At 30.3% G+C, this 13,557-nt stretch overlaps 1 protein-coding gene across 1 annotated transcript in view; it reads left to right on the top strand.

Moving 5' to 3' along the window:
* Positions 1-1,515: 1,515 nt before the first annotated feature.
* Positions 1,516-13,557, top strand: part of LOC129962539 (uncharacterized) — a 177,562-nt gene continuing 165,520 nt past the window's right edge. The window contains exons 1-3 of the mRNA XM_056076296.1: positions 1,516-3,502; positions 3,713-3,844; positions 3,896-4,410. Of these exons, the coding sequence (XP_055932271.1) occupies positions 1,516-3,502; positions 3,713-3,844; positions 3,896-4,410 (2,634 nt within the window). The remainder of the gene's footprint in view (positions 3,503-3,712; positions 3,845-3,895; positions 4,411-13,557) is intronic.

The raw sequence follows: 13,557 nt of genomic DNA, 5'->3' as shown, positions 1-13,557 counted from the left end.
TATTTAAATGAAGAAGAATTGTGTATGTATGACAAATTAAAAGAATTAGTGTTAAAAGAATTTCAGTCCACCCCACAAGAAGTTTTAAATAATTTCCGTAAAGCGAAAAAACGCCCAAACGAAAGCTATATCCAGTTTGCATCGCGACTTAGTGCAGCCTTTGATTATTATTGTCAGTTAAGAAAGGTAAATGATTTTAAGGGAGTTTGTGAACTCATGGTTTCCGAAAAAATATTTGATTCATTAGATCGTGAACTACAAATTCATATTGGCGTGAAACAAGGAGAATCTTGGTATGTGCCATCAGATTTGGCCAGGCTTTGCGATATTTATGTATCGTCAAAATTCAAAAATGATAGTAATAATGTGTTTTCACGACCGCAAATTGTAAACCATTCTCAAAAATATCGTAAAGAATACAGTCCACAAAAAGCATTTGTATCGGAAGTTAAAACTCCGAAATGTGTAATTTGTATATCTAATGAAAATCATTCCCTGAATGTATGTCCTGTTTTCAAAAATATGCTTGTTAATGAGAGAATTGAGGTCGTTAAAAATAAGCAATTATGTTTTAATTGTTTAAATCACCATAAAATTGCTAACTGTTATTCAAAATCCAGTTGCTCCATTTGCAAAAAACGACATAACACTCTTTTGCACTTGGGAAATACTCAAAGCGAAACTGAAACTCGCTCGCAAAATGCTAACGCGGGATTAAATCCAAGGTCAAATGTATTCGTTCCGCGAATTGAAAATCCTAGTCATAATTCTTCACAACTGACGAATGAGTCACCTGCGAACAGTACGCATTCATTCACTGCTACCAACTTAAATCTAAACAAAATGGTTTTATTAAGTACAGCAAATGTAATGATTCAAAATAATGTAGGAATGTTTATGAGTGCACGTGCGTTACTGGATGTTGGTAGTATGAGTCATTTCATTTCAAAACGTTTAGCCGATAAACTGAATTTGAAAAAAGAAAGACGAAACATTGTGGTTTCTGGACTAAATCAATCTTCTTTTGTTATTAACTGGATCGTAAAGACAAAAATTTCGAACGTTAGCAGAAGCTTTGAAAAGGGAATTGAGCTATTGGTAGTACCGCATATAACAGATTGTATCCCCTCCAAACAATTTGACATTGATACGCTAGAATTAGATAGTTTCAATTTAGCGGATGTGAGTTTCAATGAACCTGGAGATGTGGATATTTTATTAGGTGCCCAAATATTCTATGAACTTTTAAGATCGGGTCAAATTAGGTTTCCGGGAACAGACATTGTTTTTCAAAATACTGTGTTTGGCTTTGTTGCTACCGGAAGTGTTCCAATAGAAAACGAAACTACTGTTCATTGTGGGTTGGTAATAGAAGATTTGGATGCAAATTTAAGGAAATTTTGGAAAATTGAAGATGTTGAGGGGGATAAATTACAAAATGATGAGAGTTTAATATGTGAAGATCATTTCATGAAAACACATTTCAGAAATGACGATGGAAGCTATGTTGTTAAAATGCCGTTTAAAATAGACCCCTCATGTTTAGGCGAATCAAAACACATTGCTACTAAAAGATTTAATTCACTTTGGCAACGTTTGAAGAGAGAACCAGAGTATAGGCAACTATACAGCGAATTTTTAACTGAGTATGAGAATTTGGGGCATATGCAGGCAACTTGCGAAACTCCAAGGTACATTATGCCTCATCATGGCGTTTTTAGGCCAGAAAGTAGTACTACAAAATTGCGCGTTGTTTTTAACGCATCAGAGGCAACGTCATCTGGACAATCGCTTAATGATAATTTGTATTCAGGATCTGTTGTCCAAGATGATTTGTTTGCTATTTTGTTGAGGTTTCGAAAACGTTCTATAGTTTTCACCGCCGATATAAAAAAGATGTATCGTCAAATTTGGATACATCCAGATCAGTGTGATTTACAATGTATTTTATGGAAAGATTTAGAGGAAGAGAAATTACGTGTATTTAAGTTGCTCACTGTTACCTACGGAACCAAATGCGCTCCTTACTTGGCAACTAGAGTACTAAAACAATTATGCTGTGATGAGCAGGACAACTATCCTTTAGCCGCTGCTGCTGGCAAAGATTTTTACGTCGATGATATACTCAGTGGTACCGATGATTTATCTTCTGCCATTGAACTACAAAACCAGTTAATACATTTGTTAAAATCAGCTGGTATGGAGCTTCACAAATGGAGCTCAAATAATCCTGTTTTGTTACAAAATGTCCCAACGTCGGACCGAGAATACAATTTCGATAACCCCAACTCAGCTACTTTAAAAACTTTGGGATTACAATTCAATCCTGAAAAGGATACATTTAGTTTTAGTGTTCAAAAAATTGTGAGACCTGCAACAAAAAGAGCAATGCTATCGGACATATCCAGATTGTTTGATCCTTTAGGCCTCTTAGGACCTTTGATAATCACAGCGAAGATGTTCTTGCAGAAGTTGTGGATTTTGAGAATTGATTGGGACGATGAAGTTCCCTTACACTTAAATAGAGAGTGGGAAAAATTTAGTTCTGAATTGAGTCAATTGAAAAATGTAAACATAGATCGTCATGTGGTATGTTCTAAAGTTCTGAAAGTAGACCTGATAGGCTTCGGAGATGCTTCGAAAAATGCATATGGTTGTGCTGTCTACACCAGGTCTTTGTCAAGGTCTGGTGAGATAAAGGTGTCACTCTTATGCAGCAAATCTCGAGTAGCTCCCATCAAAGAAATTAGTATCCCACGTTTGGAGCTGTGTGCAGCGGATTTGCTTTCCAAGCTTACCGTTAAGGTTCTGTCATCCTTGCAACTAGACATTGATGGAGTACATTTGTACTCGGACTCCACTGTGGTGCTTGCTTGGATCAAAACTCCACCTACATCGTTGAAAACTTTTGTGGCTAATCGAGTCGCTAGGATTCAAGAGTATACTAAGAACTTCCAATGGCATTATGTAAATACTTCTGAGAATCCTGCGGACTTGATATCACGAGGAGTTTTCCCTTCAAAGATCCAACAGTTGGACATTTGGTGGAATGGACCGTCTTTTCTTTCATCTAGTAGCTGTCCAAACTTCAATGACTATCCTGGTGTCTCAGATGATGAATATCTTCTTGAGGTGAAAAGAACTGCGAAGAACTCTGAACTGAATAATGATCCTATGATTAATCTTTCCATTTGTAATATTCCTAGTTTTTTACAGTGCATATTAGATATAAGTAATAATTATAGTAAAATTGTTCGTATTTTGAGTTATGTTTTCAGGTTTGTCAAGAACCTAAAAGAAGCAGTGAAGACAACAGGTCCACTGAATGCTGAGGAATTGAACTATGCAGAGACATTTTTAATTAAAAATGTCCAAATCCAAGAGTTTGCCAAAGACGTCAGTAGTCTCCAAAAACACCACTGTGTGCCTCCTGGTAGTAAATTAAAAACTTTGAATCCTTTCTTGGATTCTAAAGGATTGTTAAGAGTCGGAGGACGGTTGGGTAATAGTAATTTTAATTTTAATAAAAAGCATCAAATAATTTTGCCAAAAAGCCATAGATTAACTTTAATTATAATAGAACATTTTCATAATAAATATTTACATGTTGGTGCTTCTTCCTTGCTTTATCTGGTTAGAGAAAAATTTTGGCCTCTAAATGGACGTAATAGCTGCAGAAAAATCGTTCATCAATGTATCATTTGTTTCAAAGCCCAACCAATTGCACCTTCTCAAATCATGGGCAATTTGCCCAAGGAAAGAGTATCTCCAGATTTTGCTTTTAATTGTGCTGGTGCCGATTTCTGTGGGCCGTTTTATATTAAGAATAAGGCTCAGCGTAAAGGTGCTTTACAAAAAATTTATATTTGTATTTTTGTATGTTTTTGTTTTAAAGCTGTTCATATAGAAATTGTTTCAGATTTGACTTCTGATTCCTTTATAGCGACTTTAAAACGATTCATGGCTCGAAGAGGTAAATGTGCGAAACTATTTTTAGATAATGCTAAGAATTTTGTAGGAGCTAATAGAGAAATTATAAAACTTCATGAAATGGTTAGAAAACCAGATGAAAAGCTGGCAGGATATTTAGCTGCAGAAGGCATTGAGTGGAAATTTATTCCACCTAGATCCCCACACTTTGGCGGTCTTTGGGAGGCAGCTATAAAGTCATTTAAATACCATCTAAAAAGAGTTGTTAAGGGAATAAACTTAACTTATGAAGAGTTCTTAACGGTAATTGTGCAAATTGAGGGAATTTTGAATTCTCGTCCACTTTGCCCCTTGTCAGCTAACGAGGACGATTTTGAGGTTCTTACTCCTGCACATTTTTTAATAAATAGGTCTTTATCCTCTTTGAATGAGCCTGATTTGACAAATTTAAAAGAAAGTCATCTGAAGAAATGGCAAAAGGTAACTAGACTTGTACAATATATATGGAAATTTTGGCATCGTAATTATTTAAGTCAATTACAACAGAGATCTAAATGGATGTTTGACAAAAATAATGTAAAATTAGGAGATTTAGTGTTATTAATTGAAGATAATTTGCCTTGTTATAAATGGGCTATGGGTAGGATAATTAAAATTTATTATGGTGATGATAAGAAAATTCGTGTTGTTAAGATTAAAACACAGTCTAGTATTTGTAAAAGAGCCATTTCTAAAATTTGTGTATTGCCTATGGAACATAATTAATTTGTAATATTTGATGTTGAAATTTGTAAGCTTTGATTCTTATTTCTTAGAGATATTTATTATTATGAATATTTTTTACTAGATTTGTGTAAAAGTTGTAATATTGTTTATGTTATTGAACATTGTAATCTCTTGAAACCCTGGGGTTTCAAGGTGGGGAGTATGTTACAGCTTCACGCCGATAGATGGCGTATCTGTCGAGTACAAAGTTCTGTTAATTCCTTTTTTGTATCAGAACGTAGAGTGTGTAAGAACGATTCTGTGAGGAGACGAGGCATCCAACTGTGAGAGGTGTCCTAATCTGTAACAGTCTACATGAAGTGGCACAAAAAATGTGTCCGAAAATAAAATGGTGTTCACCAGAAAGAAATGAGAAATTATTTGAAGAGAATTACATATATAATAATTCACATCAGTTTAGAAAGGGCATAATATTTTTGGAATTCAAGGAAAAAAAAAAAATACAAATTAGGAATCTAAAAATTCGGAGAAAAGAAACTTATTTTGTTATATTATAATCAAAAGTTAAACCCATTTATGTTGATTTGAAATATATCAGCAACAAGGTAGATAAATTACGAAATTAAAATCCTACGTATTTGTAATTTAAAGAGAGAAAAAATTGAAATAAGCAGAGAAAAAAAGACCAAAAATCATATTTTCACATTTCTTCTCTTCATATTTTTGTATTTCTTTGATTCAGTACGAATTGAATTGTTTCTTCCATTTATCATTGTATGCGCATCTACTATCACGCGTGTGTTAACGAGTATAAAATAGGCAGTCCTATCTTAAGTGTTTTACATGTCATGTCATTTACAAAATTAATATTCAATTGCATGTAAGTAAAGATGAACATAACAGATTGTTAAATATTATGCACTTTCTAAAAATCAATTCGGAGTAATCCTTATATTCCATTTACAGAATACAAACATTTTAAAGGAATTCATTTTTAAATATAAAATATATATTCTGAAACAATCATATTTTAAGTTTGACGTTTGTTTACATTGAAGAGGACACATGAAGAGGAATACGCTGGGTGTGGAAACAGATGGTCATATTACACATTTAATAAGCAATGGATGAAAAATTGCAATAAAAACTTATTAGTTCTTACAAATTTATTTTAATTAATTAATTTCAGTTTAATTAACTCTTAGGCATTTATTTTAATTAATTTTGATTATTGTAAAAAATGTCTGCGAATGAATTGTGCTTACAACATTAATATAAATTATTTTGAGTTAAAATAGTCAATGAAAACACAAGTTGCATCTCAACAACCATAGCAAATAAATGTTTAAGGATATTTATTCAATAAAAATTAAGATCTACATATGATTGTAAAATATGCGAGGAATAATTTTTTTGGCATTTTTTTTATTGCTTACATTTGGTATTGCTTACGTTTGAAGAAAAGTTTAATGCATTCATTCCAAAATTAATACAATATAAAAATACAAATAATAAATACAGATAACTATTTTCTTAATTCCATGAGTATGTTTTTAATTGTGTCATCAACACATAAGTATTTTAATAAATGTTTTAATTTTTATCCCAATAATTGCTATTACTGTTTATATTATTAGTAAAAATAATAATTATTATTTCAATGAATTTTATATTTCTTTGAAAGAGTAATCCCATAACGCTAAAATTTTAGGATAAATTTTTTTTTCAATAAAAGTTTCAAATTTTCAATACAAATAGATTAATTGAAAATTCAAAAAAAAAAAAAATCTAAATTATATAACAAAAAAATAATGTAAAAATCAGCCAAAAGAAACTGTCAAATACGGCGTTAGAGTAGAACTAATTAATCATTCGACCTTGAAGCAACACCTAGCAAAAGCGAAATCCGCAGAGAATATTCATTATGGAAAAAATGAATTTCAGACAGACTTTAAATTTCAGACTGAAGAAAGTTCAACTCGACATTTTACTGAGTTAAGTGCTTTGAAATATCTCAAAGAGAATAAATAATTGTCTGTAAAAAATATGTATCTTATACTTTTATTATTAACTGGAATTATATTTTTTGCTTTACAATGCATTTTATTATATTTCAGAATAAAGTGATTATATTCCTTTAATATTTTAATTCATAAATAAAACAGCTCTTTTAATATGATTAAAAAGTGAATACATGATAATTATTAACTACCAATATTTCAATAATAAATTATACAAGTGGTTATCCAATTAAGGAAATAGCCTAAAAAAATGCAAAAATCTTTATTAATAAGGCATAGGGGTGTATAGTAATAAGGATGTATTTTTTCATGTAATACATGTTGGATTCACCTGGGAATGGAATCAAGTGTTTAATAATATTTAGAGAGATATTCTTCATGGAGAAATTGTGAATATTTCAGGAAAGATACCTTTGGAAGATATCGATTCTAAATTGGTATCTCTGAAACAGATGTTCTCAACATAACGTTTCGATTTTATTGAGGTCCCGCGACTGTGCGGGCCACTGTATACATTTCACATCATCCTCGTATTTATCAAACCGCTATAGATCAGTTCCCGTTGCATGAATAGGAACATTATCATCCTATCCATCTCCTGCAATAACAATGATTACATACGAAATCTGGTCTTATAAAACTTCGCTATACTTCTCCCCAATGATCCTGCCTTCCGAGGTTACCAGTGAGCCAACTTAAAACTACGACACGATCATGAAAGAGCAACATCCATGCCTGTCAGTTGGAATCGGGTCCCTATTCCGGGCCAACTCCTATAATATGGCCAGCTTGAAAGCCTGTAAAGTCTGACATTTTACATCTTTGACAAATACGCAAGATATATATAACTTCACTAACGCTACCTCACATTAATATGGGGCTTTTTATAAAATAAAATACTGGTAGCCCTGGTAAAAAACAAACACTGGTAGCTTGAATTATGTTTTAATGCTTGCAAAGTACATTCTTAAATATCACTTTGATTCAGCGGTGTTTCCGTTAATCTTCAATCCAAAGAAGAATAGTGTAAATATATATTTTACATGAATTTTCTGACGCCAGTTGTTTAAAATGTTCTCTTATATACGGAAATTACTTTAAAAAAAAACTGATACTTATCCCCTTTGTAAGGGACGACGTATATTTGTATTTGCGCTGGATTCTTCTCCCTTTCGAACGACGCATACATGGATTTATGTTGGAATCTCTGTACCACTGGAAACGAAGTGATTTCTATCAGATGGTGTCAGTAATCCGTGTTTTATCAAAAAAATCGGCCCTTATATTAGTATATCTCTCTCCAAGGTCAGATTGGAATTAGGTGAATGTCTATGAATCATTAGATCTCAGCAAATATAAACAGAAATGTATGCTAATGTAAAGGTTGAATTTCAAATATTGAAGTTATAATTCAAAATCTCGTTTCAATCAATTTCATTTGTGCAGTCATGCCAACTTGTCTGCTTATCTTTTGCGGGGGAGGGGGGGGGTATGCACATTTATGAATGATCGATTAATAAATTATTTTAACTATAGGTGCTCTCATTTTCATTCTATAGAAGCCCTCAATTTTATACTAAAGGAGTTCTAATTTGTGACATATTTCATGATTTTATTACATAGTAGAATGACAACACATATTCAGATCACAACAGATACACTCTTAAAGCTTCTTCCGTTGAATTACTATGAAACAATTGGACTCTTCAATCCATATGATGCATCGCAGTGTATCGGACGGAATCAAACCTAGAGTTTATGATTATCAGTTCTTGAAAGAGACCATGCAAATAGGTTAGAACAATAAATAATAAGATATGAAGATTTAATCATGAGTATTAATTTATAAAAGCTACCTTTTGAGCTCTAAACAAGAGAAACTAATTGTCAATAAATAATGATGTCTTAAAAATTATACAACGAAATATTCATCAGAAATTATTTTGAGAATGTTAAAAATGCTTTTTTGAAAGATCAACTTAAAACAATAATATCATAGGATTCTACCAAAAGAAACCAAACATGCAAGATATAAATCTTGCATGTTTTTTTTATTTGAATGCTTTTCCTATCCTTGTTTTGTGTTCGCTTATTTTAGATATTTATCTTATGATATCAGGATTTATTCTTTTAGAGTAATCGTGAATCTGTAATTCTTGAAATTCTAGTTCAATTTGTAACAAATTAATGACGATCTGATATTAGCTCTATGATCTCCATTTTTATAAATATGTTAAAGAAATAACGGGTTTAATTTTAAAACATCTCCAGCTTCACATTCTATTTTAACCATTAATTAACTTTCAATCTAAGTTTAAAATGCCAGTAATAAATATGAATTTACATTATGGTAGTAATGCATAAGCTGTCTTAGTTAATAAAAACTTCTACCAACTAAACTAAACTAATTAAAACACATATAAAATGAGTTCATATTACTCTAAAATACTTTAGGATCAGGTAAAGCATACAGCTTTAAATGTGAAAGCTGGTTTTCATTAAAGCAATTATACAACATAATATTAATGAAATTCCCTTCTTAATCTTTTTATTCATGGGATTATCTAGAGAAGAATTGCTTTGAAATTTTAATACATTCTCTTTCTATTTCAGCTTTTACAATGGAATAAAACGCACTTTGAAGAGCACAAATTCTGCTTATAATAAAGACATCGAGAAATTGGAACAATAATAACTAATTAGATAATGAGCTCTTGGATTTAAAGTTAATTTATTAATTGAGGATTTAATTTGCTTAGTTTCAGGTGTGTTTCATTTAATGTTCTTTGTCTTGAACACAAGACAGGAATCAGTTCCCTTTCAGTAGTTATTGTATTATATTAATATCTATGCAGTGAAATTTTTTAAGCTAAAAGAAGACAGAAGACATTCATTTTGTTATTCTCATTAAAAAGTGTGTTAGACTACTAAGATTAATATAAAACACGAACTGTTCATGAAATCATATAAATTGAAAAATTACTTTAAGTCAAATGGAACATAAGACATGCAATCATCCCAGACTTCCTTTGGATTTCCCCGTTCTTGAATTCCTCATTAATAATAAATCTTTCTTTAAACCCTGCCTGATATACTTAGAAAAAGAAAGAATGTCTTCAAAGTGATCAGAAAAGAGTGATTTGATAAGTAAAAATAGGATATTGAAATCTGAATGATCTATTGGTATGGGAAATAAACTGTGCGGTTCGCAGACGTATGTAGTTACCCTTCCGGAATGCCCTAATGAAACTAAACGTACAAAAGAGAAGCCATATCTACAATTTTTGTAAGAAATAAAAAGAATGACAAGAGAAACTTCCTTAACTGCATGTCTGTTCGCTTCAATCACAGCCAAATACTCTTTCCCTTTTCGAACAAAGATGAAATATATTATCCTTTTCAATGAATATTTTTCATTGAATCCATTTGCAAATGTATCAGTGAATTATACTATTTATTATATATTCATGAACCAAATTTCTGATATTGTTTAAAATAGCGTCTTTTTCTTAATATTACTAATACAAATATTTTTAGCTCCCTCAGGTAAGTCTGCATCTAAACCGGGGAAAAATGTGTGAACACAATGCATGTAAATTAGCTATTGTACTCCGAGAAGCAACAGCAACCATGGATTTTAAAAATAAATGTATGGTTGTCATGACGTTTAAACTATTTTGTTTTTAAAATCATTTTTTTTTCATTTGATTTTAACAATTTTCTTTGTTAATTGGTATTTATAATCAATTTTAAATCTGTATTTTAGAAATCTTACACGAAACTGTGTCTTTTATTTTAGAGGGAAATCAACCATCATAATTCATCAGAAATAGCTTGACATTGCTGCAACAAATCAATAATCGAAATTTAAATAAAAAAAATAAAATCTTAAATTTCTTGTGTATTTTAAGATACTTATGTTACAAGATAATTAACTTTTTATAATATAATAATATCCATTCCTAATTAGTATATTTGATAGTAAAATGCGTAACAAAATATTTTTATTAACACTTAATATACAGTATAAACAGTTTACAGTAAAGTACAGTTTTTCACTTTAAATGAGCAAATATACTTCACATGTATAAATGTGAAAAACATGTACTATTAAACCTCTCTTCAGATACCAAACAGAATAAACAATAACCTTTCTCGACACCATCCCTCCCCCTCAAAAAATAAAAAAAATGGGGAAAATGCTAACAGCCTTATGCTGTTTGCAACATTCAATTTTCCTTATTTTTCAACAACATTGCACAATACATCATTCAATATATACATCATAAAAAATTCAAACCAATGATATAAAGATAAAAGGAAAAAAATTAATTAAAAAAATCTTTACATAAGACACAAATCGTTTTCATTTCCCCATGCACTGTCGAAATGTGAAAGTTATAAATTTTTAAGAAATCCTTTTGCTTTCGATTCATTTACAAGAACACCGACTTGTTCATATTCATATGATGAAGGACTGGTATTCACCCCTGCGGCACGATGAGAAAAGAAACAATATTTGAAGTCATCAAGCCGAAGAATTTTCTGAAATACCAGCCTCTTCTGCTAGAATATCTTTCTGCTAGATGCCGAAAATGATAATAAACTGAACTTTGTCCTTTGGGATATCAAATATGAGACTATAAACTGGAATAATGTTGGCAGAAATTTGTGAAAGATTTTTTTTTTTCAAATGAAATGAAATAAGAGGATTGTTTAGTGCATGATTGATGTGAATCGTGTTACTTTATTTATTTTTTTCAAACGTGGAAAGTATATTTGCTTATTTTTATTTACTCGCTCATTGCTTTTTAATGAAGTCTCTATTGAAGTATCAATTCATTTTTTTCGGCTTACATGCTTTGTTTCATATTTGTAAAGACGGCAATCAATTCTCCAATATATCAATTGTTGTATATTCATGAATCCTAGAAAAACCCCAATATTCATGAATATACAATAAAACGGCCTCTACTTCTCAAGAGACAGATAAAAAAATTTCAGATAAAATTAAGATTTATCAATTGATAACTGCCAGATTTTTTCCCTCAATTTATACAAAACTGCAAGCTAATTAATATAAATGTATCCAAAATCTCAAAGGATAGATTTCGTTTTTTAATATATATATATATATATATATATATATATATATATATATATATATACTATTTAAAATATATTTAATTTTATTAATTTTAAAAAGCCTCTCATGTTATTTCTCATTGTTTCTTGAAAGAACCATTTTCTGGTACTTCAGTTGTTAAATTCCTAGGTTTTGTTTCAAATGGGTTAGTTGTTTGGTTTCTGCTTTTCCTTGGTTTCGACTTTCCAAGTATTCTGTAGTGATTTATGCTTGTCTAGATATATTCTATTATTTCCTTACTTATTTACAAAAAAAAAATGTTAACCATCCAGCAAAGAGAATATTTTAAAACTAAGAGCAATTTTATTGTTCGTTTATGGCTTTCAGGGAAACAAACAGAATTCGAATATTTATGTTCCCAGACTGCACAATTTCGATTGCATGCACAATCATGACTTATGAGTGAAGACTTTCATCCAATGCAATTCGATTGCTTAAAATCCAATTCTTATTTTTATAAGAGATTGGAACAACAAAAGAGGCTATTTTTTTTTCTTTTTCAGTTTATGGAATGATCTTGAGAATGGAATGTAAATAAAGGAAAGCAGAATTTTATTCCAGATGCCTGGTTTTGAGAACGGATCGCCTCACATCAAAAATTTCGAGATCAAATTCGAATATAGAACTCTCAATCCCGTTAGAAGATTCTTAGATTAGAAATGCAGCGTCGAAAAAAAATGTAAACATAAAGAGATTTTATCTACTTCGACTTATTCATTTTGAAACCTAGAACAAAATATATTTCATTTTCATTGTGCGAGAGACGATGCTATTATTTAAAATTATATAATACGTTGCAAATTCACGATAACTGAGACAATTATTAGATATATATTTTTGAAATAATGTATGCATGTATGTAATTAAAAGTGCATTATTGTTAGTGGTAATATATCAATTTGCATAATAATTTTAATCATAACATATCAAATTATCATCGTTTCCTTCATTTGATAGAATCTGATTTCAATATAAAATAATGGTATTTTAATCATTTGCATATTGAAAAGTGATTGGATAAATAATTTAAATTACTTAATATAAGGGTATTATTTTTATTAATAAAATTAAAGCTTGAATTTTCCTAGTCCTCTGTAAGTATGTTTTGAATTCTTTAAAGCAATTATCAAAATTCAGAATGATGCATCTTCTAGAATGGTGTGTGAGAGGAGGCATATGGGTGCAAAAATTTCAACATACCCAATGTAGAATGTAACCTCTACAGGAACGAAATCAGAAAAATTCATTTTCTGCAAATAAACCTTCATATGCCAAATATTTCATCTTTGTAATGGGTTTCGTCTTTAAATGGGTCTACATTTTTAGAATAAGTTTATTCCAAATTGACAGTAAAAATTCTTTTTTATCTGTATTATTATCTATCTCAATTGGAATTATTAACTTACAATGCATTATTATTATTATTAAATAGCATCACTTATACAAAATTTTAAATGCAAATAAATTTTTCTAATGCTTAAGATGCATTGAAAAAGATTGAGAAATTTTACATAATTACACATTAAAAGTATATTTTCTTACTTTATTCTGTATTTTTTCTTAGAAACTGAACTGTACTGTTTCGTAAGGTTATTAAATATATAAAGATATATAAATTTTGTTCTTTACATATGACTTTACATAAAAATGACAAGATCTTTTTCAAGATAACAGTAGTTTGGGTATAAAACGGGACGTTGATCAAGATAACTCTTTATACAAAATAATTTTTCC

This window comes from Argiope bruennichi, chromosome 3, assembly GCF_947563725.1.
Source record: "Argiope bruennichi chromosome 3, qqArgBrue1.1, whole genome shotgun sequence".
Classification (NCBI taxonomy): domain Eukaryota; kingdom Metazoa; phylum Arthropoda; class Arachnida; order Araneae; family Araneidae; genus Argiope; species Argiope bruennichi.
The sequence above is the reverse complement of the archived record's forward strand: the minus strand, read 5'-3'. Positions and strand labels throughout refer to the sequence as shown.